Source organism: Diaphorina citri, unplaced genomic scaffold (assembly GCF_000475195.1).
Source record: "Diaphorina citri unplaced genomic scaffold, Diaci psyllid genome assembly version 1.1 scaffold36, whole genome shotgun sequence".
Classification (NCBI taxonomy): Eukaryota; Metazoa; Arthropoda; class Insecta; order Hemiptera; family Psyllidae; genus Diaphorina; species Diaphorina citri.
The window spans coordinates 346,453-373,284 of record NW_007377473.1 but is presented as its reverse complement, the minus strand read 5'-3'; the positions used below and the strand labels follow the sequence as shown (position 1 = coordinate 373,284).

Here is a 26,832-nt window from a genome sequence, read left to right as displayed (position 1 = left end):
CATAACTCCGGCCCTAGTTGTTGGATCAAGCTTTTGAGGCTTTTTCAAAAAAAAAAAAAAAAAAAAAAATGTTGTTTCAGAAAAAAAAAGTTTCGTGTGCACTAGACTTTAGATTGACTTTCAAAAAGCGGTAAAAGTAGCAAAAAAAGTCGCGTGGAATGCCGAGTGGGGGTTTGGGACTTTGGGGTGCGCATTAATACAAAATAATTTAAATTAAAAATCAATAAGTAGCCCATATCATAGTGATAAAAGTAGTTGAAATAAAAGGTTATTACAACAAAAAGAAATAATGAGAATTTAAAATGCTGTAAAAGGCAATTTAAATAATGAAAAGTTGGTTTGAATTAGAACTATTTTCTTGCGGATGAACAATTTTTGAAATTGCGCATGCGTAGTTCAATTTTTCCACGAGAAACCGTTGTGAAATGAAATGGCGGATCGGCATCATTTTTGTGTTGTTTACATGAATTTTGAGATAGAAAATCAGAAATTTACTTATTTTTGCTGATTGCTAAAGAAATAAGAAATCCAAGAGATATATTCTCTGAAAAGTGCATTACAAGATTTAACAGTTCATTTTATTACATTAAGATTAGTGTTCGTTTTATCAGTGTTAACTATGGTACCTTTCCTGAAGATTTGATTACTGTAGTGCAAACCCCCACTAGGAACCACTCTGGCTGTTGATAAAATCCAAGGTATGTGTGTAAATCTATAATCTTTTATCACGAGATTGCCTCAGGTACTTGGTGTACACCAAAGTGTTCCCAAAGTGTTCACCAAAATACCCTGCCTCTTGGTGGAAATTGTAATCTTGATCTTTTCCAAGTTTGGTCACAGCTATGCACTACCATGTATGGGGTTGTTGACCGATTAATGTCAGTGCCCCAACTGTCAAAAGCTAAGGTGTGTCATACTTACAATGGTTTTGACTTTAACATTAATTTGGTGGTCTAATCGGTACTTGTGCCGAAGTCATGTCCGTGGAATATTGCTATCAAAGGAACTGGCACAAACAAGCAGTGACCAGTGTTAGGTAAACGCAAGAAAGGAGTTTTCACAATTAGAGCAGTGATTAGTGTTATTATAGGGTTAGGTTAAATACAAAAAGGAGCTTTTCTTTTCCACGGACGTGATTTCTGCATAATTACTGTCTAATCAATCCCTTTTTCACATTTTAAAATTTCTGAATGCTTGGAGACCTGAAGAATATTCTGCAATAATTTTCAATATCAAGCACCTTTTGCAGATTGCAAACCCTCACTGAACTTATTTTGCTTGGAGGCTGTGATTTTCCCCTGTCTTACTTCTCTCTTTGCTCTTGCAAACTGGAAAAAAGCTTAATCCAGAATAGCAATTATTATTTTATTACCTACTAGCCAAAATCCGTTGCTTTGCTCTGGATTTCAGCAAGTAAATCCTTAAGGCATGGCCATTCATGTCACTCATCCATTTAGTGGTCTTGCTCGGCATAGCTTAACAAAAGCAAACTGGAAAATATACTATAACCTTCATGGGAGTGCAAGCAATAAGTTGACAAAGTTTCATAGCAATCGGATGAGCGGCTTGGAACAAACACACACATTCATTTTTATATATTAGATTATATTTATGACCATCTTCATTTTAACATTTTTTATGATCTACTTTCACAGACATAATGGCTGATGATATCGGTAAAATAGTTCTAATCAAGAAAAATGGTAAAGATGGATCTTTCCTGCCATTACCAAGTAATAGCAAACAGGATATTGTCATCGGAAAAAGTGCAACAGCTGACATTCGTATTAAAACTGATGGAATTCAGGATCAGCATTGCTCAGTATCTTACAACGGCTATAAGGTAATAATTAAATAAACCAGAAACTAGCACTTGTGCTGATATCGACTTGTGTTTTAGAATAAGATCTTCATCCTCATTAGATTGGGGACAGTTCTAAAGTAAATTGCCCAGTCCTACTTGCTTACTTGGTACCATCAGAAAAGCTAAACTTTTTGCTCTGTTTTTTTTTTTTTTTTTTTTTTTTTTTTTTTAACTGAAATCTCATTTGTCTTTTTTTTTTTTCAGGCCATTATTCGTAATCTTGCCAAAGCTGTCACTTTTGTAAATAACGTTTCAATCAAAGGTCAACAGACCGTTCTCAAACACAATGACTTGATCCGAGTGGGAGAGCGAGAATTCCGGTGGGAATATTTGAATGATTCGGTCACAAGGTAAAAACAACATTTTTATTTCATTACTTTGAAGGACTCTTTATTGTTTATAATTACCTACATGTACACAAAATACACATGAATTACAAGCAAAGGGTGAAATTATTGCTAAGGCAATCTCCACCATTCAGCCCTTGCAATGTTTCATGAGATGGTGGTTACATTTGGGTGTATTATATCTTCAGAATTAGTGCACCATTTGATGAAAGGGTTTTTTTTACTTGTGTTGAGAAGAAATTCTCAGTCTATACCTACATATGTCAATACTTTTTCATCTCAAGAAGCTTTAATTAATTTGTATTGTTTTGTACAAAGCTTATGGTACCTGAGATCAATCAATGTGATTTCTCAATATTTAGAATTCTCAATAAATATTGAGAAATCACATTGATTAATTAATTTATTATTATTTTCAGTGTGCCTGGATCTCGGAAGTCAGAGCCCGCACTCAAGTTGAACTCTACGTCTGTCAACAAGTCCATGGTGCTACCGAGTCCTGTGTTCAAACGAAGATCTCTCATGTTAAAGAAGCACACGAGTAGTGTGGCCAAATCCAACAAGAGCAGTGATCCACTGAGGAAAGTTGTAAGTAAAATATTCAGGGGGAGACTGTGATCAGTGGGTTTTTGTCCACAATTTCACATATTTATTTGAGAAATCAATATCACAGATTTCAGGATTGTCTTTAAGGAGCTTTTCAACCAACCCATTGATTTATCATTCAGCTTAACATCATACACATAGAACCCACTCCAAGACTCAATTCTAGGGGCAAACAGCCTTAAAGGATGGGTTAAGCTTCTACAAACCCATTGATTTTCTATTTATTTATTTATTTATTTCATGGGTTTACCATCACTGCATAACTGTTCAGGTTTTTAGTGACAGAGCTCTTCCACCCAACCAATTATCCATGTCTCTATTCTCCACAGAACAAAACTCCCGGTCTCAACAGCTCTCACTTGAACTTAACGTCAAAGTTGAAGAACCCAAACATCTTGCGAGTTATCAAGCAAGGCTTTCTGCCCTCTCCGTCACCCGATGTGGGTGGTGAAGTGAACAAAGTGTCGGGGGTGTTGTCTCCAAACAAAAAAACTATTTACAGTCCTGCGGCAAGAGTGAGTTCAGCAAATGGCAAGAGTGCCAAGTCCCCGAGAAGTGCTGCTTCAAAGTCTGGGTAAGATTTGAATGTTTGATTTTTTTTTTATTTTTTTTTTTGAATTACTGAAGCTTTAATTTACAATCTATAATTCAATCAAAGAATATTGTAATAAGTAAATAGGTTGTACATGGAGTTGTGAACCCACTCACACCTTTGGTGTTAGATACCTTGAATATTTAAATAACTGTTGAGATATGAATCTTACGTATTCTTGAGAGTTCAATGCAACGGTCAATACATTAATTTTAGACTTACTCTTTATCATGGACACTCGTTGCTATCTTGAAAGCCCAGAAGAGGTTAGGTAGTAGAACAGCCGCGGTAGACAGTAATAGTACACAATAGTGGAACGAGCTGAAAACGACACCCATGAACTATGAACAAAGTGTTCGAAAATTAGGGATTTTTAATGTTTTAACGTTTTTTGTGACAAATTCGGTATATATTTTTTATTTTATTGTAATATCTGTGTAACGTTTCGTTTTCGTATCCTTCGGTCTTCGCGTGTGCTTCCGTCTTTTTTCTGTGTACTATTACTGTCTACCGCGGCTGTTCTACTACCTAACCTCTTCTGGGCTTTCAAGATAGCAACGAGTGTCCATGTTGAGATATGGGGACTACTGTCCCGATTTGACTGTTTGGTTTGGTTTGTTCTCAGATCACCACAAGGTTCAAAATCAGCCGGTCACCCCAGCACGGGGAGTAGCAAGCGACAAACCCAGGAGTCCCCCAAGATAAGTAAAGCCAAACGGAAGTTGAACTTGAATGAGAATAGTGGAGATCTGAGCACACTTTCACTGGTAAGCTAACATTTATGAGGATAATCACTAATTTATTGAGGTATTTCGCATATACATAGGTTCACAAAAACAATATGTATAGGTATTTGTTCCACATTGAATATTACTTCTATGTTGTAGGTGTAAGTACTAGTTGACATCCATGCTCAAACATTTTCTAATGATGGAGGTTGTTGACAAGATGACAGATTTCTGATATCATTGTAAGAGTTGATTTTTTTTTTATTTGATAGATAGAGGGTAACAGGAGGTGCTAGATATCAGAGGAGGCATCCTATGTTCAGACGGGATTGGCGTTTGTCCAATCTATCTGCCTACTTGTCTGCCTCTCAATCAGCCCTGGCTAGGGTGATTGCTTTGGGTTGACATTTACATAATTTTAGCTAGGTACCATTTTTTTATGAGTGGATGCCCTTCACACTCTTTTTTTTTTTTTTTTTACGGCTTTCCTTTAAGTGGCAGGGTTCTAATTCTAATAGAGGTGGCTCAGTCTTTGCTTTGTTCGTAGCTCTTACAGGTGGCTCAATCTTTGCATTGTCTGCTTAAGGTCCTCCAGCCAGACCCTTACTAAAAGAAGAACTTATACTCTTCACAGTTTCTGGTGTTCTTCTTTTCAAGATGAATCTTCACAAAGTCACATCAGAATCTATCAGTAGGCTCTTGATGTATTCTATTTTCAGTTGACGGATTCTCCCAACACAAACTCGGTGGAATTCTTCTCGATTTCCAACGACTCGGCCTCCTCTCTGTACGAAGATAGTGTGTGCTCCCCCTCGGCTGTATTTCACTCGACCAGACCCTTATTGTATTCTGTTGTATTCTATTTTCAGTTGCCAGATTCTCCCAACACAAACTCAGTGGAATTCTTCTCGATTTCCAACGACTCGGCCTCCTCTCTGTACGAAGATAGTGTGTGCTCCCCCTCGGCTGTATTTCACTCGACCAGACCCTTATTGTATTCTGTTGTATTCTATTTTCAGTTGCCAGATTCTCCCAACACAATCTCAGTGGAATTCTTCTCGATTTCCAACGACTCGGCCTCCTCTCTGTACGAAGATAGTGTGTGCTCCCCCTCGGCTGTGTTTCACTCGACAGCTCTGCTAGGAACCCCGCACAGCACAACTCTCCCCGCTCCGAGTGGCTCTAAATCTAGGTGAGTTTCGTTCTCTCAAAAATTCAACTTTTTTCAAGGCATCACCAATAGGGAAGTTACACCTATCAGGATCCATTTACGACCCAATTTAGGTACATGTATTAAAATATAGCTCGTGTGGGTTAAAAGAAGGGAACATTTTTTGATAGTCAAAGATTTCTTTTTATGGCTTGCATGCTCGCCCAATCTTCAGTCATCATGTCATCAACTTTCCGTGGCAAAGCATAAGTATTTGGGCTACCTGCTAATAGGAAGTAACGTATAATCAGGAGTGGCGTTACATAATACCTGTGACAATCATCTACTTTTTTTTTTCTTCGTTCTCGCAGGTCATCACGGTCACTCAACGCATCCACCCCGCGCCCAAACCGTTCCCTCAGTCTCAGCGTGAAGAACACGTGGCCGAAAAAGTCCCGCACCTCCTCCGTCAAGAGTTCCGCCTCCAAGCGACGCCCCAGTCGCAGCCCCGAGTTCGAATCCACGCTCACCTTCTGGGAGAATCTGGGCGAAAGCGAGTCTCTGTCCCGCGGGGGAACAACGCTCAGTGAGTCTACTCTCGGGAGCCCGCGCGGGAAGCTCTCCCGCCCGGCGATCAGTGACAGTACTGCTAGTAGCCCTCGCGGGAAGTCCGCTCGCGCAACGAACTCGCTCAGCCCGGTGACGGAAGTGGGCAGCCCGAACTCGCTGAGTCTGCTGTCGGTCAGCTCGGCCCAGTTCAGCCCTGGGGCGTCGCCTGGGAAATCGCCCGCAGGGAGACAGTCATCCCGCGCTTTGAACGGGACAGGTGTTTCTTCACGGAGTCAAGCGATGGATAGGAGTAGTGTGTATGGATCGGTCACCCCGGGAAGTAAAGTTGGTACGCCTGCTAACAAAACCAGCACTCCAGCAAGTAAAACAAATACTCCGGCAAACAAGACCAGTACCCCGGCAAACAAAACAAACACACCAAACAAATCCAGCACCTCCACAAGTAACACCAGCTCCCCGGCTAATTCTAGTTTCTACACCCCACAGCCTGTTGCCAACGGCACCCTGGTTCGGGAGAGCAGTGCCATCTTTACACCGTACACATGTAACCTGAGTCCTTACTCGGCCTCTGGAACCCCCCAGGGCTTCAACGCCGGCCGTAAGGGACAGGACAGCCCCATTGTTGTCTACAACATGGTGACGGCCGAAGAAATTCAGGAGGCCTTGTCCAAAGCTGCGCAGAGTCAGGAGGCCAGTCCTGTTAAAGGTTCCCCGAGGAAGGCCATGCCTAAGGTTACACCTGCTAAGGCTACGCCTAAAACAGCCAGTAAGAATGCTACTCCTGATATCACGTCTGCGAATTCTGAGACTGCTCCTCCAGCCAGCTTTGAAAGCACATCGGCTTCTAAGAATGCTACCCCAGCTAGCTCAAGAAAATCGACTCCTGCAAGCTCTCGGAAAACTACACCAAAGGCTTCATCTGTTAAGAAAGCTACCCCGAAAGCCACGCCCGCTAAATCTCCAAAGGGCACCCCTAAATCGACACCCGCCAGTTCGAAGAAATCTACTCCGGCTAAATCGAAGGCATCTCCTGCTGCTTCTAAGAAAATCACTCCTAAGGCGACAACCGCCAAGACCCCTAAGAGGCCTAGCCTCACGGTTGTTCCAGGGAAAAAGTCTCCTGCTTCCGCAAAGAAGACACCAGCTAAAGCCATCAGAACCCCGGCTAAAGCAACCAGAACCCCTGCTAAAGTGAAGAACACACCTGCGACCAAGAAAACCCCCGCTAAAGCGTCACCTAAACTATCTAGCAAATCTACTAAAACGCCCACATCTGCAAGGAAAAGCCCTAAATCGGCTATCAAAACTCCTACATCAGCTAGTAAAGCTACACCCAAATCTGCTAGCAAAACGTCATCTGCGAACAAAACGCCCAAATCCGCGAGTAAAACAACGCCCAAATCTGCAAGTAAAAGTTCTAAAACACCAGCATCAAGCAAAGTGACACCTCCATCGGCTAGCAAAGGCTCTTCTGGCAAAGCTACACCACAGTCGGCTAGAAAAGGCACCAGCAAAGTCTCTCTGGACATTTCAGATGTTGGTACCTCATTCACTTCAAGTCGCAAGAGTACAAGTCCCCTGGTGGTGTACAATTTGGTCACCCCGGACGAATTAGAAGTAGCTCAGCACATTGCCTCTCCTATCTGCTCCCTCAAAGGTAAGATTTGTTGTTTCTTATCTTTTTCGTGTGTTACTGCACCTTTTCCCAATTTAACTTTACCACTGAGTTACTGAACTAGATTTAATTTAAATGTTTCACTATTTTCCTATCAAAATCGGGACCAAAAAAGAGCTTGTAATATCTACCTACGTAGGTACATTTGTCTTTTTGTATCCCTTACACTTTAAGAAAGTAAGTTTATATCCCTTAAATATTTCAAATATTTATCCAAAGGGTCTTGTTTCAGGTCCCACACCAAGCTCATCGGCCAAGACGAACAAAACATTCAGCGGGTCTCGCAAAACCACAAGCCCTCTTGTAGTGTACAACCTAGTCACTCCAGACGAACTCGAAGATGTAGCCCACGAGCTTGAAGAAGTGGCCCACGAATTGGACCCACTAGCCCACACTGAGGCCCCGAGAAAGTCCCAAAAGAGCCCTCGGAGCCCCAGTGCTGCTCACTTGTCGCTTCTCAATGCAAGCCGCAAGGATAGCCCACTTGTTGTGGTCAATTTGGTAACCCCGGACGAAGTGGAAGACGTGGCTCACAATTTAGAAGAGGTGTCTCACGTTTTGGAAGAAACCTCGGTACCCTCGCCCCGAAAGTCGGTCCGAACTCCGGCTGCGGGCATGTCCCTCCTCAATGCGAGCCGCAAAGACAGTCCCCTCGTGGTGTACAATTTGGTCACGCCTGCCCAGTTGCCGAAGACGGTAGAGGTGTCCGGGAGTGTCACAGCCGCCAAAACGCCGGCCGGACAAACACCGAAAGGCGGCAAAACACCTTCGTCTGCCACCAGCAGTACGGTTTCGGCGGCCTCTTTTGCGAAGTCGAAAACACCGGATATTGTTCTCAAACCCATCGGATCGGCAGGATCTACCAGAGCCAGCAGCCGGAAAGCTACCCCGAAAGGACTCACTCCGAAGAGTACCGCCAAGAGTGCGTCCAAAGCGACATCCGCGAACCGAACCCGCGCCTCCGTGGTGAAGAAATCCCTCAAGTTCACCGGTGTGGACGACTCCCCCAGCGGTGGCAACGTTACGAACGTTTCCCGACGCGTTTCAACACCCGGACCTCGCGCCTCAGCCGCGAAATTTGAAGACTCCGTTGTGCTCATCAACTCTACGCGAGCGAAGAAACGAAAACTGGCGGAAACAATCGATCTGGGTGACGCAGAGCCGAGCGAGTTCCAGAGCCTCGACCTCTCCCTGTCCCGCCTACCCAAGGGTTCCCTGTCCGCCCTCACGTTCAACTCCCCCCCGGATATCACTGGACTCCGCAAGTCCAGCTTCCGCCAAAGTGGTCCGCTCTCGCCGCGCTTTGCAACGCCGTTCCCGGGGAAGAAATCCACTCGCGTGAGTTTCGACCCGAAGCTACGCACCAGCACCAAGGCGAGACCCTCCACCTTACAGACGGTTTATGAGAAGCGCCATAGCTTCGGCTCTGACAGTAGCCTGAACTACTCGGATGTGTCTGAGCTGGGTCGCAAGCGCCTCGGGTTCTCAAGTACCCCGATGCCCTCTCGTTCGAAAGACAGCTTGACGTCCATTCTTAAATCACCGCAGGATCTCAGCGGGTCGGAGACATCTCTCCGGTTCAATTCCAACCTGGCCGTGAGCTCCTTCTTCGATCAGACGTCGCAACAGATTACCACGGATGTATTCGTGTCCCCCCTCCTGTCGGAAGGCAAGTCCCCTGGAAGACTTAGTAAATCCCCTGGGAACCTGAGTAAATCCCCCGCCCGCCTAAGTAAATCCCCTGCGAGCCTTAGCAAGTCCTCTAGAAGCCTTAATAAATCCCCTGGTGAAGAGAGTTTCACGTTGAGTCGCCGCAAATCCGCGTTAACCTCCCCCGCCATATCTCAGTCACCTAGCAGTGAGGACAGTTTCTCTCTAAGCCGACGCCATTCAGTGCCCCCTACCTCAGGCTCACCAGACTTACAGAACTCTGTCATCCACTCAACGTCCAGCTCACCCAGGTCTGCTGGGAAGCGGAGTAAACTGTCCGTGAGTCGTTCCAAGACCCCAAGTTCCACTAGTAAACTATCCGTGAGCCGTTCCAAGACCAAATCCCCAAGTTCCACGGCTAAACTGTCCTCCGTCAGTCGTTCCAAGACCAAGTCACCCCGGGGAGATCTGTACAGTTTAGACACGCTGTCTGCCTCCACAGGCTCTGGAGGGTCTGCCCATAACTCCCCCCGTCAGAGCGTCAACCTGGGTCAGTACAGGAACTTCCTCTACAATCAGAGTCCCAACCAGGGCTACACCAATGTGACCGGAGTGGGTGATCTCTTCGACACCCCCACCCAGTCACCTACCGTCACAACGACGGTCAAACTAGAGGCCAGGTCCCGGAAAGAAGGCCAGGTACAGTTGAGTCCTGCCGTTACGAGAGGGACACGGAAGGCCGTTCCCGCGAAAAGTCCTAAGCGAGGGAAGCGAAACGCGCCCGCCCCGGAGAGCCCGGTGCCCGCCAAGAAAGGCAGACAGGCCAAGACCACACTGACGGGAAAGACTCCGTCTACCACGGTTTCCCCGAAGGCCAGACGAACCCGCGCCAAGGCCGTACAAAGGCCGGTGAAAGCTGCTAGCCCGGTGGTGAAGAAAACGCGCGCCGCGGCCCCCGCGCCCGCCGAAGAGATCCCCAAGAAGGCAAGCAAGCGAGGGAGAGCGGTTACGCCCGTCAAAGTGACCCCGAAAGCTACCAGGACGCGAGCCAAGATCGCCTCGCCCGCGCCATCGCCTGTTCCCGCGAACGCGAGAAAGAGAGCGCGGGCCCCCGTGACTGCTGAACCGACACCCGCCAAGCGAGCGAAGAAAGAACCTGCCCGCAAGAAGACAGCGACACCGTCCGTTACGCCGGTCAAAACAAGACGGGGCCGGAAGACGGAAACTGTGCCTGTCAGTGAGGAAGTCACTGTGAAGAGTACATCTAGAAGCTCTAAGAGAACTGAAAGCGCTCCTAAAGAGAGTGCTAAAAAGTCGACCAAAGCCCCAGCTCCTGTTAAACCTACAAAGGCGGTGAAATCGAAAGTCTCGACAACAAAAGAGATCACCCCTGTACAAAGCCCAGCTCCCCGGGGCAGAGTGACCCGTGGCAAAGCAGCGTCCAAAGTGACGCCGAAATCAGCCAAGGCTACCCCGGTGAAAGCCACCAAAACAGCGCGTGTGAAAGCAGTCACCCCGCTGCCCAGTCCTTCGCCAGTCAAAAGTTCAAGGTCAAGACGAGCGACAGCAGTTGCCGAGTCACCGAAACCTTCGAAAGCGACGAAAAAGTCGGCTACCCCTGTTTTTAAATCGCCTAAACCTACCAGAGGGACGAAAAAATCCGTCGCCCCCGTTGAAAAATCCCCCAAACCTACAAGAGGGACGAAAAAATCCGTCGTGCCTGTTGAAAAGTCCCCCAAACCAACAAGAGGGGCGAAAAAATCAGTCGTGGTTGTTGAAAAATCCCCCAAGCCTACACGAGGGACGAAAAAATCGGTTGCCGCCGTTGAAAAATCCCCCAAACCTGTGCGAGGGACGAAAAAGTCCGCACCCCCTGTGGCTAAATCACCCAAACCAACAAGAGCCGCGAAAAAATCGCCTGCGGAGTCGCAACCCAAAGTACAAACCAAAGCCGCCAAAAAGACGTCTGTCCCTGCAGAACCCAAAACGGCACGGACGTCAAAAGCCGCCAACACCAAAGTACAAACTCAACCGGCCGCCAAGAAGACTGTGACGGTGTCCAAGTAAGTATTAGAATCTTTTATTTATTTATTATTATTATTATTTGATCCTTAAGTTTGCGGGTTCGCCCCCGGTTTGGATTAATCCTAAACAGATATCCTCAAAACGGCTGACTCTCTTCTATGCCGTCTTCCTTCTCGGTTTCGGAACTGTAGCCCTCTAACTACTAAGGAATCAGCCTTTTAGGCCCTGCCAGCTCCGATTTCACCAAGCTGTGTACACTTCAGATATAGCTAGGACGTTTACGCCGACCCTTTTTAGTCCGTCCTTCCTTTATTATCACAATAGTAATACAAAGGTATAAGGGACGGACTATTGTATTCGCTTCGGTGTCTGTCACTCTGTCGGTCGGTCTGTGTGTGGGGGGGGTGTAAAAAAAAAAAAAAAAAAAAAAAAAAAAAAAAAAAAAAAAAATTGAGCAAGCAAAGTTTAAAACTCCGCAGCTGTTAGTTAAGCTGTGTTCACACAGTCGACGCCGTTGATCGACGAGGTGAAGAGGTAAATCTATGTTGTCGAGGCAGTGTGGATGGTTCAGTCGACATCGATCAATGGCCGGTCGACTATGTGTGGACACAGCTTTACAGACACTGAGGGTCTTTACAGACACCGGACGTCTTCATCCATTCCTGTCTTTGACAGTGGTCTACCACTCTCTTTCTCTTCCAGAATTTATTGAGTGGACTATGGAGCTCTGGATCTTCGAGGTCATTTCAAGCACTGGATGGTAAAAGAAACAAGAGCATACCTGCGGAGTCATTATTTTCCAGAACCTTATCCATAGCGCTTGTGATGGCTTGAAACATATTCAACTGACTGACTTTCCCTGTGAATCAAAAAATATGATCATGGTAAAACAGAGATAGGTATTTGACCGACAAAAAGTATGATCACAATTAAATATAGATATTTGGCCGATTTTATTGTCATGGCCAAAACCAAGGGTTTATCGACACTGGATAACTCTCAAGGTTTTTAGTGACGGGAATTTCAATTCGGCGACAAGTTTCCCACCTACTCACGTTACCCTCACTCAGCCCAAGTGGGACTGGGAAAAGCCCGCAGAGCGCGATTGCCCAGATGGTCACCCATCCGAATATCAACCACGCGCAACGTTGCTGAACGTCAGTGATCAATTGGAAACTAGAGCATTCAACGTGATATCACCACTGGCTTGGGAGCCATTTTTTTAGACGGATATTTTATTTACACTCTACGCGACAGGGCCATGTGTGGTTTACACGGATATAAAAAGTGTAAGAGACGTCATCATAAATGGGTATGCACGTATAAGTCACATAGGTTATGTATTATAAAACTCACCACCTGTGTTAACCCTAGACTCAACAGGGTCAGGAACATAACTGAAGTGAGAGGAGGGACGAACACTTTGGACACCCTGAATACTGTCTTGTAAGACACAAGTTATGTGTTTGATATTGCGAGAGAATAGTCTCATGATACGTATAAGTAGTGCTTTATTTAGACTGACTTGTCTAAATACCGACAGAATAAGTGATAGTACACTGAGAGTCGAAATAGCTCAAAACGTTATAAACAGCTTATAAAAGCCAACTCTAGTTACGACATGTAACTCAAAACGCGAGATTCACATGAGACTTCGGAAAAGTATGCAGAAAAATTGTTTAGTTTCCTCCTGGACCCAAAACCCAAAATTATAACACTTTCCAAAATGTACGAATCAACCAGGGTTGGATTTAAGTTTTAAAAATTGAATAAAATAAATTCTTAATAATTATTTCTCCTCCACCTCCAAACACCAGAAGCAATTTACGTTTGTTTTGCGAACCGTCTGATTAAATAATTCAAACAATGTAAAAATTCAACAATATTAAAATGTAATTAACTAATTAAAAATAGGGCAGTATGAACGATTGGTAAAAACACAATCACTACACAATATTGATGACTACTATTTCACTTTCTTATCAGGTAGGTATAGTTTTGGAAGGAGCAGATAAGTTTGTTATTATCACTACAAGTGTTATCACATGGTTTTCGTTGATAATTACGAGTCATTACGCACGCACGGATTTTTGAAATGAAAGTCCGGCGTATGATCTTGTTCTAGACTCTGGATGTCTAGACTCTTTAGGCAGGTAATATAGGGGAAATAATAAATTTAGGTAGGTATGTATTACAGTTATCATACTGCTTCGTAAATTGAGGAGAAATAGGGGATAATGATAGGTGACAGTCTGACAGTATAGGTATGTAAGTAATAGTAGTAACTGTGAATGTAAATACTGGTATAACTGATTCAACCGTACTCAGTTTTAATTTATTAGCAAACATGACGAGTAAGCAAGTGAACAATAGTGTCCTCTCCTGACCTTTAGTCAAAATACTAGCAGCAGTGCACAGTGCTTGTATTAAGTAGATGTATATTCTATGTAATAGGAGCATACACAACACGCATAATATTGGTGAAGCCAGCACCCTTCCTCCATCCATTGATAAGAACTAGTGGATCTCCTGGACTAATAATCCCAATCTCCATGCCATGTTGGATAGCAAACTGAACTCTGCAATCAACATCCATGGACCAATCTGCTTGCGGATTCCTGATGTAATGTAATGGCCTGATGTTCCTGTATACATTCAGATGTCTACACACATAGCCAAGTGAGGAGACAGCTAGGATAGGACATTGGGGTCGGTACTTGGATACTAGCTTAGCAGAATACCCAGAGCATGTGATTACTATGATAGCAACAGCCTGACACTTGAGTGCTGCATTCACACAAGCAATCACTATACTATGGGCAGGGTCCAGAGGGGGACATGCTAGTGCACAGAGATCTTCAAATACTTGTTTCTCCCATAGCACGCTCTCTGTCTTCTTAAGTATTTCCTTGAGTATATCTACTCTATGATGAGCCTGCTCTGATTGAGTTAACACGACCACATCAGCCCCGTCTTGTACTATACTGTTCACATCATTCATATCTCCTATGCTCACATCACTGTACTCCTCTACATTGTGATCTGGTAGGATGTCTCCCACGACTAGAAATGGTTTGCCTTGCTTATTACACCGAGCTGCTATCATTTTCTGAGCTAAGAATGTCACTTCCACACTTGTAGCTACAGCTAGCTGAATTCTATTTAGTACGACTCCATCTGATTCCATTATAATCTCATCCATGTATTCCATACCAAGTAGAGTTTCTATTTTAGCAAGTATTAAAACTCTATCAACATGGTCTTCTAGCATTCCTCTCATTTCCCTGATAGAGTTTGCACCAGTGACTGAGCTCATGATGATTATATCTACAGCTTCACGTACAATTAGATCTACAACATGCTTGTCTCTATCTGCTATAACAGGTAGATTAAATGTCACCCTAGGTACTGTTACTAGTTGATTATCCATTAGTTTCCCTCCTCGGATTACAGTACAATGGACATCATTGTTTTCCTTCTCTACAACTTTGAGTTTTATATTTCTATCTATGTACACTATATCATCTGGGATAACACGCTTAGGCAATTCCATGGAATCTACAAATAATCTTTTCACAGTGCCTTTTGTTTCAATGAGCTGATTTGCAGTGAGTACAATGTTAGCACCCTGTGCTATCTCTACAGAATAACTATTATCTCCATGACCTACATTACTAGGACGAGACAGCTTGCCAGTTCTCAACTGAGTGCCTTTGGTTTCAATAGCCACAGCACATGTTACTACCTTACACTCTTCTAGACTAACCTCCTCTATAGCTAACTTTACATTCTTAAGTATCTTCTCTACTTGGTACAGTTTGGATGAGTGTGTAGGTATCCTGAGAATATTAACGCCACTTCTCAGCATTAGTTTGATTAAATCCACACTGTTATTGTTTTCTCCTACAGTGGCCATTATATTAGTAAGGTTAACTCCTCTCACAGGGGAATCAAGGTTTAACTGTTCTAAATGATTCAGATATCGGTCAGCAAAAGCAGCATTTACTTGATTAACAGGTGGAGCTAGGGGATCTGGCTTCCTCCAAGGTAGTAGCACTACCGGTGTTGGCTCTTGTTCTTCTTCCATGGTATAAAATGTTCACTGGAAATTTCATTCACATTAAAACTTTCCCTTAAAACATTAAATAAAACTTATGGATAGTCCACTGCTGTAGAAATAAAATTTTAGAGGGGTTTCAACTTTCCATTGGTTGGCTGATTTGGTAGTTTTAGGTCAAACCTTGCAGATTTCGAATTCTGTACCTACTCATCTGGTTCTTTCCTGTCTTCCCTCACCTTAACAAACCAATACACAATCCTCAGTCTTTTTAGCCCGTCCTTCCTTTATTATTACGATAGTAATAAAAAAAGGTATAGTGGATGGGCTATTGTATTTGCTTCAGTGTCTGTCAGTCGGTCTGTCTGTCCCCATAGAGACCTTATGACCTTGCTTGACTTCGTTAAATAAAATCAGATATATAATTTGTACACTTCTAGTAAAAGTACTTCTATAGAGGAAGGTAGGTCACTCAAATCAACATTTTTTCCAGGCTTCCTATAAAGTCAGCTCAGGCCCAGGCAGACCCGCCCCCAAATTCGACTTGAGAGTCGTATGCAAAATATACCTATAAGCATCTACTTACATAAAAAAAATATTGTGGACCTATAGACCTACATGTTTTTAATGCCAAAATGAAAATACAAGAAAATATGTTAGAAACTAATATCAAAATGCATCGAAAATACGAACATATTTGTATATGAATGACTAAAGATTAGAGTATCCATAATGGTAGACTAGCGGGATTCCGGAGCGAAGCGACGGAATTCAACTAGCCTAACCTGGTCGACCTATATATCAAATTAAAGGTCTTTTTACCAGGAACACGAAAATGGTGGTGCAAATTTCGTCCAGAAAACCATAGAGCCAAAAAAAAAAACTGGTTTTTGGGGGATTTTTTCACATTTTCTCACACAAATAATGAGCTCTGATCTTGAAATTTGTCGCAACGACCTATGAACTCAAAGCGAGAAAGTTTTAGATAATGCTTCAGTCGTTAATTTAAGACTGGTTTTAGTGTTACCTATGTTAAGCTACACCAAGGAAGGCTAATAAATGGATGGGTGACTTAAACATTATATTGGGAATCAAGGGAGAATGGCTCTAGTCTTGATTTTAAATCATTACAAGAAAAAATACGAACATATTTGTATATGAATGACTAAAGATTAGAGTATCCATAATGGTAGATAAGATACTTGTGTGTGTAAATAGGTACCTACCTACTTATACCTATACTCGATATGGCCTTATATTGAATTAAAAAAGTTCGGAAAAAAATTGAATTTATGAAGGATAAGCTTTAGTAGTTTAGTAGGTAAGTACTTTAATTTTATAATAGGTAGGTACCAACCAATCATACATGAACCTACTTTTTCAATGTCGATCTTTAAAAAGATTTTTTTTTTTATGTATAGATTTAAGAATTATGTAGATTAAGGATTAACAAAATGTATAGGTAAAGTTTAAGTGTACAATATTTTGAATAGATCAAAAATTAAAATTTCTAAAGAAAAGAGAAAGGAAAAACCTACGTCAAATTTCCTTACGGCTCGCCAAATGCCAAAAATTTTTTACCCATGTATTTCCTTAGGTAGGTATACCTATTCCTTTTAATGTTGATCAAAAGCATGGTCCCATTGAAAATATTCGAAGAAAAGATGCTCGAATTACAGAGCTTTTATGAAGCAATGCTGGCTTATATTACGCAATACGCATATGCGTCTAAAGAACCTATTACCTACACCTACATAGATTACATAACTAACCCACCTAATCTACTAAAATATAATTATGTATAGTTAGGTAGGTATCTAATCGGTGAGAGCTCAGAGAGCTATAAATAAATATTCATTTAGATTATCGATATATCACTATTCCCATGCCAATTTCAGGATGAATAACAGAAAGTTTAGCGTTTACAGGGTTAACCCCGCGTGAAGAGTGAAAAATGAGAAATTTATTTGAATAGGAAATCAGAAGGTACATACTCGTATATGACTATGTGAAGCAATATTGCAGAGGTAGGTATGAAGGTAGAGATGTTGAGCAATTATTTCGTTAAATTTTCACCTCGTTTTGTAAAGTTTATTTCGTATCCGCCCCGGGCGGGAATCGAACCCGCGGCCTAGCGCTTACAAGGCAGACGCACTACCAACTAAGCTAACTAGGCTGGCTTATTTCTATTGATGATGATGATGAATTACGGAGCTATTCCACTACCACTTTCGCTTCTTTCTCCACGTTTTCTATTTTCACTCCATCGCAACGTATCGGTCAGCGCAGCCCAACAGCGCGCCTATAGCACGGTTCACAATGGACCAATTTAATCCACCGGATCTAAATGGACCACTGAGGTTAATAATCGTTACGCTTGGTTCTTGGTTGTTATCTGTATGGGTGACCATCAGGGCAATCGCGTATTATTTCCCGGCCCCAACTTAGACTGGGTAAAAGGAGGCGGATGTGAGGAGGCGGATAGCGCCTGGTAAAGCTCCTGCCTTGTAAGCGATAGGCCGCGGGTTCGATTTCCACCTGGGGCAGATTTTATCCTGATGTGATAATGTTCCTTCTCGGAAACGGCTGGCTTTTTTCTATCCTGTCTTCCTTCTCTCTTCGATTTCGGGACGATAAGACCTTAGCAGTTAAAGTTCCTTCGATCAAACCTCTTTGAAAAAAATCTTATTTCTTTCATATTTCTTTCCTATCAGCTAAATTCTTTTTCAGCACATCACATAAAATCCGCCCCGGGCGGGAATCGAACCCGCGGCCTAGCGCTTACAAGGCAGACGCACTACCAACTAAGCTAACTAGGCTGGTTCAGTACAGAAAAACAGAGAAGCTCTTTTGAAATATTTCAAAAAACTCGCGCCACTCAGCCCATAGAGGTAAAGATGGAGAAGATAGGGGCTCTCAAAAAGTGAAGCCTCCCTCACTAGCGCACCATACGGATTTAATTTGAAACAAATCATTTTGCGTCTCACATATACAGGATGTTCAAGTGAAGCAAATGCTTCATGTCCCTTAAATAGGAATTTAACTCGTAATAATCAGTTGGCACCAATAAAATTTCGAAAAAAATCGTACATTTAATAAAAACACAAAAATTTCGTCTTTGCAAAATTTATTGCAAGAAATTTTACCAAGGCCAGCCTATTTGGTAGCTCGTCTGCCTTGTAAGCGCTAGGTCGCGGGTTCGATTCCCGCCCGGGGTGGATTTTATCCTGAAGGGATAAGGTTCGTTCTCGGAACAGCTGGCTTTCTCCTATCCTGTCTTCGTTCTCTCTTCGATTTCCGGACGATAAGACCCTAGCAGTTACAGTTCCCTCTATCGAATCAAAGTAATCAAACCTTAAAAAAAAAAAACACACAAAAATTTTGTCCGCTTTTATGTTGCAATTTGCAATTGCAAACAATTTTATTAGGTAGGTACCTACGCTCTAGGAATTGAAGATTTAACTCATGATAAATAAAACCAAAAATCTTTTGTTTGTATCTAAAAAATATGATTTTTTTTATTAATCAAAATGTAATTCAATAAATTTATTCAACTACAAAGTCAACGCCGTTATGATTATTATCATTTTATTATTAATAAAAGATGATAATAATAAAAAATAATAAAAATACCTATCTAACTTTTGAGTTAGAGAAGATATCACTTCAAGTTCAAAGAGAACAAAGTTTTCTCATCGATATAATTATTTTGGTTAAAGAAGTATTGTAGATATAGCATCGCAGTAAATCTGACATTTCCAAAAACTATAGTGTGTCCAGATCAATGTGACAGCAAAAAAATAGGCATTGTTGCCAAACATGTCACATGTGCAATGGTATGTGGCAGTTCGAACGGAGGTGGCAGCAGCGAGAAGAGAATATCCAAGCGGTCCATGCAGGGAAATGGCGGTGGAAGTGTGGAGAAGTCCGGATGGGCTGCTCCGCCTCCCCCAGCCTCCATTCATCATATCTACAGGTGAGATTGTTTGTTTTTAGCGGCTTTAGCTTTCGCCGAATAGCGATAGCAGAATAAAGAAAAGATATCTCTTTGTATCTGTTATACACCGGGGTGATGGTCTCTGGCTATAGCCATGTTAAATTGGCTCGTCCTCTTTCTATAGAACACAAAATGACAGCGCCGCAGGCGAAATTTTTTTCGAGAAAATTTAAGTAGCTCCTTCAAGGTTGCATACTTTTTTATTGACCAAAGTCTTTTTCTCGTTTTATAGGCTTTGAAATGTCGCTTATCCTGAACCGCAGTCAACCATCGTGAGGACTTGTGCTTGGTTTTTAAAAGCAGAGAGAACCCTTTGAATTCCCAAAACTTTTTCATGAAGAGACAAAATTTCAGCGCCGCAGGCGAAATTTTTGAGAAATTATATGTTGCCCCTTCATGGTTGCATACTTTTTTAATTTAAATCTTTCTTTGTTTTTTTTAAAGCATTTAAGACCGGTTTTAGCGTCACCTATGTTAAGCTACGCCGAGCAAGGCCAATAAATGGATGGGTGACTTAAACATTATATTGGGAATAAAGGGGGAACGGGCTCTAGTCTTGATTTTAAACCATTACATGAAAGTAAAATCAAAAAATCAAATCAAGAATGATAATAAACTGAATATTAAACAAATTAGGTAGGTACATAAGTATTGATTTTCTTTAATCACGATCGAATAAACTACGGGCTAAAAAATTCCCGGAGGGACGGACCCAGCTTGTTAAGTAGGAAAAAGTTCGGAATAAGATCACCTGTCAAGATACCAACCGTGTGGAACGTTGCTTGGTAAAATTTCACTGGTGCATTGAACTGAACGGATTTAGATTTAACCTTGTACTTATCTCATTGTTCATTTTGTTCTCTTCCAGGAAAAACACGAAAGAAGTTGGAACCGCAGGCAAAAGGCCCTCCCTAGTGTAAGTAATGACCACATTAACTTCCTTATCTTACTTTTCATAAAAAAAAGTTGGTTTTAGTAGAAAACCAAATTGAAATTAATAAAATCTGATATTTGCCTCTCATAACAAGTATTCTAAAAAAAAGTGCTTGAACGCTGTTTTTATTTCGTAGCAATGAAACACGGCTACATTAGACTCGTGTGGTCTGTGGCGTAGCGTGTCCATCCCGCAGTTGCCTTTGACATAACACAGACACATTTTCTTCTCTTGTTTCCAGGGTGAAGAAAACAGCTTCTCCGAAAAATTTGAGACCAAAAAGAGGAGGCAGGAAGTGAACCTAAGTCTATTTACTCGTAATGCGGTAGCGATTAATTAACACATTAATGATGGTTTTTTTCATTCTTGAGACGCTTGGTGGATGTCACCAATGATTTAATGAGAGATCTAACTAATGGGAGAATTTTCAATGACCCCAAAAAGGAGTTCTTAATGATCCAAACAGGAGTTTTAAAAAACTCATCTTTTTAGATCACTAAAAACTCCCTTTTGTATCATTTAAAACTCATTTTTTGGATGATCAAAAACTACATATTTTCATCCAACCTATTTTGTTACATATTTTCGTATTAGTCTTAAGGGGTTTTTAACATCAATGTATAATATTCAAGTCTACTTTGTACATGATCATTTTGTGTGTGAATTTTAATTATTGATTTGTGCTAATGTATTTTCAATTTTTCATTCAAACTTGTACATATCATTAGAGTTTAGGTCAGAGGGATTTTTTTTAGGAAAGTAGGAAATGTATTTTATAGGAGAAATCCACTATTGATTTTGTTTTTGTTAATGTTTTTAATTTAAGAAAACCATTTTTTCAGCACTTTTTTTGTATGAAATTTAAGTAATCGTGTAAACCGCTCTCCCGATTTTTAGCAAAATCCTCTTTAGGGGTGAGCTATTTCCAAATTTTTATGGCCACAGGCGAAAATTTTGGTCTCTAATTTTTAAAAAAAACTTAGTTATCAAAAACACAAAATTTGGCGCCGCAGGCAAAAAGATTTTGGTCTACAATAGTAAGAGAAGCAGACTTGTCAAAGGTGTAATCTTCAGGGCCGCAGGCGAAACTTTTTAGTAAGTATGTAACATGCAGTTTCAAAACGACCATCTTAGACTAGGTATTTCATCTTACACAGCTTTTTTTAGAGGTTTGAAAATCTTCCCATAGTAATAAATAAAAATAAAATGTTGTTATAAAAAAAACTTGTTGTATTTTTATAATGTGGGGGTGGGGGGTGCAATCTTGAATGTTCAGGGTTCCGCAAAGATGTTCACCTTTTGAAAAGGGTTCCGCGGGCCAAACTAATTAAGAAACACTGACCTAAGCAATAGGTAACTGCCGTGCAATCTCTCTCTCTCTCTTCTTCTTCTTCTTCTTCTTCTTCTTCTTCTTCTTCTTCTTCCTCTTCTTCTTCTTCTCCACAGAATATTGGTAGAGAACTGTAACAACGGAGGTCTTATCGTCCCGAAAGCGAAGAGAGATGGAGGACTGGATAGGACAAAGCCAGTCGTTCCAAGAACGAACCTTATCTGTTTAGGATAAAGTTCGTCCCAGTCGTTGTAGGGCGGACACTAATTTCTATCACAATATCTATCTAATAAGAATACAATAATATTATTTAAAGTCAATATTTAAGGGTATTTGACTGGAATTTTTGAGTGTATGGCCGCCATACACGCCCTACATGAACGCTACGCCACTGGCTATTTCACTTCTAACGAAAGTCACAACTTTGGGTCGGGGTTGTTTTTTGGGGTCACTAGGAACTAGGAAGCTATTTGCTATGAAAGGTTTTTTTTACGTAAGTAGGCGGAAAAACCTACTTTGGCCATATCTTTATATAACTAACTCTCGGTTAATATTTTATGACTTGACTTGGACTCGAACCATCACGATCCCGATCCGAAGTTCACCGCACTCATTCGAACTCCTACACTCTGATCACGCCGGCAAACCTGTCCTTCTCCGTCAATTCAGACGACACAGAAGTAGTTATTGTGTATAAGGTAAGGAATAAGGAGGAGGAAGGAATTTTTAATTGTGTTAAGCATATTTAAATGCTATAATAAATGTTAATAATAATAAAAAAAAATGCTTGCCACAAATATCGTTCCCCGATTATTTAAATTTTATGACTTGACTTTGACTCGAACCACCAACCTCCAGATCCAAATCCAACGCGTTAACAACTGCACCACTGAGATATGTTTTAATAGACAGCAGAATGTACCTTGTTTATCCTGCTCGAATGAGACTAAAAAGTTCCTTTACCCCAGCAGTCTAAACAAGGTTTTGTGTATTTTATGGGTTTAAAACATTTATTCCTCACAATATAATATAAAAAAAAACATTGTATTTATTTTTAAACTCAGCTTAAATAGTCAGCCATGCCAGATGCCGGAGGACGCATTACCTTTTATGCGGTAAGGCTAATTTTTATATTCACCCTGTGTGTCTCTGTAGGTCATATCCGGCCCCCAGTACGGCTCGCTGCAAACGCTCAACCTCGTCACAACGCCTCCTGGTGGCAATTCCGCTAAACAGCACACCAACACTCTCAATCAGCAACAAAGTCATTCCAGTCAACAACAAAGTCATTCCAGTCAACAACAATCCGGTTTGAGTCAGCATCAATCCGGTTCCAATCAGCATCAGTCCGGATCTAATCAGCAGGGAGACAACTGGCAGAGCGCGGTCGAGTTTACCGACGTTCAGGTCCGGAGGTCGCAGGTTCGATACCTCCACCGGGCAAACATTAGTAACACATTGGCTGCTGGTAGCAAAAAACCGGATGTGAATTTCAACATGGGCAACATTTTCATTTGTAATGATATCATGCCCTGTGGGTAAAACTAAACTTTGATATCATTGAATTCAAACAAACAGGTAATTTAATTTGTCTCTTTCAGATAGAAGATAGATATCCAAACACCTCTCCATCAATTTAATATTCTGACAAACGTGTCTTGTAACTAAATGCTGACTGCTGACTGGTATTACCTACTGGGGATCATAAAGGAGCTAAGCGCCAAAATTCTCAGCCAACGAACTTTCTAGGTATATTATGTGGTCAAAATCTCAAATAAATGAGGATAAAATTCCATGCCTCGGCTGGGATCGAACCCACGCCCTCCTGTTTACCAGGCGACGCTATAGAGGGAACTGTAACTGCTAAGGTCTCATCATCCCGAAAGCGGAAGATGAGAAATCTAGCCCTTCTGACAGCAAACCTTATCTGTTTAGGATAAAATCCGCCCCGGGAATCGAACCCGCGACCCAGCTCTTACAAGACAAGACGCGCTACTCTCCAAGCTAAGCTGGCTTGACAACCTGCCTCGGTGGTGTAGTAACGACTGGTAAACAGGAGGGCGTGGGTTCAATCCCAGCCGAGGTATGGAATTTTATCCTCAATATAATTTGAGAATTTGGCCACAATAATAGTAGTAGCCTACTGCCGACTGCTAGAGTAAAGGGACTTTTCAGTCCTATGCGAGCAGTATAAATAAGCACTATTATTATCAACTCTTTTTTCACCAAGACCTGAGATGATTGAAAAATACCACTCTACCCAAGGTTTTGTAAATTTAAGTAGACATAATCATAGTTTTGTAATTTTAAAAAAGATTTTTATTTTTCGGTACTGTATTTGTTCTCATGAAAAGTGTACAAATTAAAGATAATATTTTATTTTATTTTCAGGACTTAACAAGTTGTGTTCATTTATTTTGGTTTAATTAATATGTCCATTAGTTCAAAGTTTTTCGTATAAAGAAGAAGAAAAAATAACAACTACAACAATAAATAAATATCACGTAAAATTATTTATGTATTTTTTAAATGCTTAACCTGAAAAAACAATCCATTCTTAATTATTTTAATAACATTAATCTAGGCGCACGGAGGCCGAGTTCCGGCTTCAGCACGCCATTAATAACAAAATAAATAAATGAAAATCTTTAAACTTTCTAATCTTGTGAAACAAAAAAAAAGTAATAAATAAAATAAAGACTTATTGTAAGGAAAGGAATTCGTATCGCACAGGTTATATGGGTATTGATTCAATGAAAAGAGGTAACGAAAAAATGCAACAAGTATGAAATAACAAAAGTAGGAATATGTATAACGAAAGGAATAGAAGTCCACGAAAAGAAAGAATAAAATTTAAAACAAGGATTAAGAGGAACAAGGCAGATTGTTAAGCCTTATGCTTTTGATGATGGAGCTGGCTTGATGTGTATTGATGATTGAAGTATTGTTATATACCTATTTATATATTTGATTATGAAAAATAAAATTTAAAATGCAAGTCAGTTCCACAATCCTAAATGCATACAGAAATCGCAAGTAATGGCAATATTAATATCTACAGACATTCAATAAATAATAGTATACAGACTTACAGACTATGTACGTGGCAAGAAAAAACTTCGGAGGTACTTGACTTAAAAATGCAATCCACTTGTCTAGAATTGGAAATTTCTAGCTATCTAGAATGAAGTGCTAAAGGGATCCCTGTACATAGGAAGAGGAGGTTTTATAAAGGGTGTCCCAATAAGAACACAAGATTTGATAGTTTAATAAAATTTCCGTGGAAAAAAATGGACCTCTTAGATGATTTGAGAAGTAAACATTTTGAAATTTTTCATGGAAGAATAATCAGACAAATAACATTCTCGACCTTGATGGTACATTCGTACCCTTTTGACAAAATTTTCGATGACCAATTCGAGGAAATCAGGCTGTTTCTCGTTGATGCAACTTCCAATTTCACCTTTCAATGCTTCAAAGCTTGTGGCTTTGTTGGTGTAAACCTGTGACTTTAGATACCCTCACAGAAAGAAGTCCAGAAGGGTAAAATTACATGATCATGGAGGCCATTTCTCCTCACCAAAACAGAAAATGACACGATTTTGACTAGGAAAATGCTCGCGCAAAACTGATAATTTGTCGATTTTATTGTGCTAACGCGTTGTTGAACCGTTTTAGACTCCATGATAACTAATTTTGATATGTTTACAATCAATCTGTCAAAGATTGGGCAAGATAAAACAACGCATAAAAAAAGTTATGACCCTTTCAAATCTTCCGTCCTTGTTGGGACCCTTTACATAAAGGATTTAGTGAGAAGCTACCAGGTACATAATAATCCCTGTAGTCCACAGAAAAATTCAATTTCGGGCTGCTCCTACATGGGGAGTGAAACTGATCAGCCAGCCCAGTCAGCTTGGAGGTAGCGCGTCTGCCTTGTAAGCGCTAGGTCGCGAGTTCAATTCCCGTGTGGGGCGGATTTTATAAACGTTCGCCCCGGACGCGAATCGAACTCGCGGCCTAGCGCTTACAAGGCAGACGCGCTACTAAGATAACTAGGCTGGTGTGATTGGTTTACATCAAATAGAGGGAACGCCTCACAATATTACAAGTGGCTTCCATTACAACGGATTCAGCCTCACAATATTACAGGTGGCTTGGTATAGAGGTAACCGCATCATGTATGGCTTGTGCCACATGATCCAGGTTCTGAGTGGTTAAACCACACATGTTAATACGTCCGGACCGGAGTAAATACACATGATGCTTGTCCACCATGTGGGCCACCTGTTGCGCTGTGAAACAAAATACAACAGGTTTTATAATTTAATATACCTTATTTTATACTGTCGGCCAAGACGAAAAAGTCCCATTATGCCAACAGTTTAAACATGCCTCATTTATTTACATCAAAAATAAGTATCTACAAGCATAGGTTTAACATTGAAAAGGATGGAAAAATTATATATAAAAAAAGTTATTAATATATAGTAATAGCCAACAAAAGAGGTTCAGGCGCCTTGACCAGGTCTTCATACATGCCATATAATTCTTACCGGTAGGATTGTGCGCGCATGCGTGCAATATAATGACGGAGTTCTCAGGCGCCTTGACCAGGTCTTCATATATGTGATATAATTCTTACCGGTAGGATTGTGCGCGCATGCGTGCAATATAATGACGGAGTTGTCAGTTTGTCAGGCGCCTTGACCAGGTCTTCATACATGCCATATAATTCTTACCGGTAGGATTGTGCGCGCATGCGTGCAATATAATGACGGAGTTGTCAGGCGCGTTGACCAGGTCTTCATACATGCCGGTGAAGTCGACAGCTCTCTTTTCCGGATTCCAGTAGCGATACTCCCGCGCCTCCGTAAAGCCAGCGTTCAGAAATACCAGACGGTGATTCTCTGCAAGCAAAAGATTCACACGTAAAAATCAAAAAGTCCCTCAAATTCCTCCAATATTCCAAAATCCTGAAGCAGGTGTGGGTTTCTCCTTGAAAAAATACGTTATTAGCTCCGTTGGTCGTTTTTTTTTACATTAAAAGTTTATGATTTGTAATGTTTTTTTTTTTTTTTTTTTTTTTTAATTAATTTAAATTAAAACCCGGGGGGGGTTTGTCCTTTGACTGGGAGCAAGATTAATAAACTGGATATACTTTTATACTACATATTAATTTTTACAGTTTATTTTAATGTTAATGTACCTTTCACAATACCTCGTCCCAGACAATGACCTTGTTAGGGCAGGAGGGGTAATTAAACAAAAGGAAAGGAAGAACGAAACGTCTCTTAGGGGGGCGGA

At 41.3% G+C, this 26,832-nt stretch overlaps 4 protein-coding genes and 1 long non-coding RNA gene across 6 annotated transcripts in view; 3 read left to right on the top strand and 2 right to left on the bottom strand.

The window, feature by feature from the left end:
- Nucleotides 1–438: 438 nt before the first annotated feature.
- Nucleotides 439–20,940, top strand: LOC103512378 (mucin-19). Of its 2 annotated transcripts, XM_026825756.1 has the most exons (12): nt 439–698; nt 1,656–1,843; nt 2,069–2,214; nt 2,631–2,799; nt 3,147–3,391; nt 4,035–4,176; nt 5,007–5,329; nt 5,659–7,514; nt 7,765–9,518; nt 9,561–11,245; nt 20,130–20,177; nt 20,437–20,940. In XM_026825756.1, the coding sequence occupies exons 2-12, from the start codon at nt 1,661–1,663 to the stop codon at nt 20,492–20,494; spliced, it is 6,609 nt and encodes a 2,202-aa protein (XP_026681557.1). In that variant the 5' UTR covers nt 439–698; nt 1,656–1,660; the 3' UTR covers nt 20,495–20,940. The 2 variants fall into 2 exon arrangements, with proteins under 2 accessions (XP_026681557.1, XP_008475364.1); XM_008477142.3 differs by having other exon boundaries at nt 7,765–11,245.
- Nucleotides 13,514–15,475, bottom strand: LOC103512225 (pyruvate kinase-like). The gene has a single exon (XM_008476979.3). It carries the CDS (start codon nt 15,292–15,294, stop codon nt 13,651–13,653), a length of 1,644 nt encoding a protein of 547 aa, XP_008475201.1. The 5' UTR covers nt 15,295–15,475; the 3' UTR covers nt 13,514–13,650.
- On the top strand, nt 15,649–17,128 carry LOC113468689. The gene is made up of 2 exons (XR_003392350.1): nt 15,649–15,987; nt 16,441–17,128. It is a non-coding gene; the product is annotated as an uncharacterized LOC113468689 (long non-coding RNA).
- A 1,060-nt stretch (nt 20,941–22,000) lies between the features above and the next one.
- Nucleotides 22,001–23,067, top strand: LOC103512368. The gene is made up of 3 exons (XM_008477132.1): nt 22,001–22,007; nt 22,126–22,223; nt 22,681–23,067. The coding sequence occupies exons 1-3, from the start codon at nt 22,001–22,003 to the stop codon at nt 23,065–23,067; spliced, it is 492 nt and encodes a 163-aa protein (XP_008475354.1).
- Nucleotides 23,068–25,142: 2,075 nt separating this feature from the next.
- Nucleotides 25,143–26,832, bottom strand: part of LOC103512360 (aspartate aminotransferase, cytoplasmic-like) — a 26,857-nt gene continuing 25,167 nt past the window's right edge. Inside the window, exons 6-7 of the mRNA XM_026825871.1 lie at nt 26,231–26,435; nt 25,143–25,849 (exon numbers count right to left, since the gene is read on the bottom strand). Of these exons, the coding sequence (XP_026681672.1) occupies nt 25,672–25,849; nt 26,231–26,435 (383 nt within the window). The 3' untranslated portion in view covers nt 25,143–25,671. The remainder of the gene's footprint in view (nt 25,850–26,230; nt 26,436–26,832) is intronic.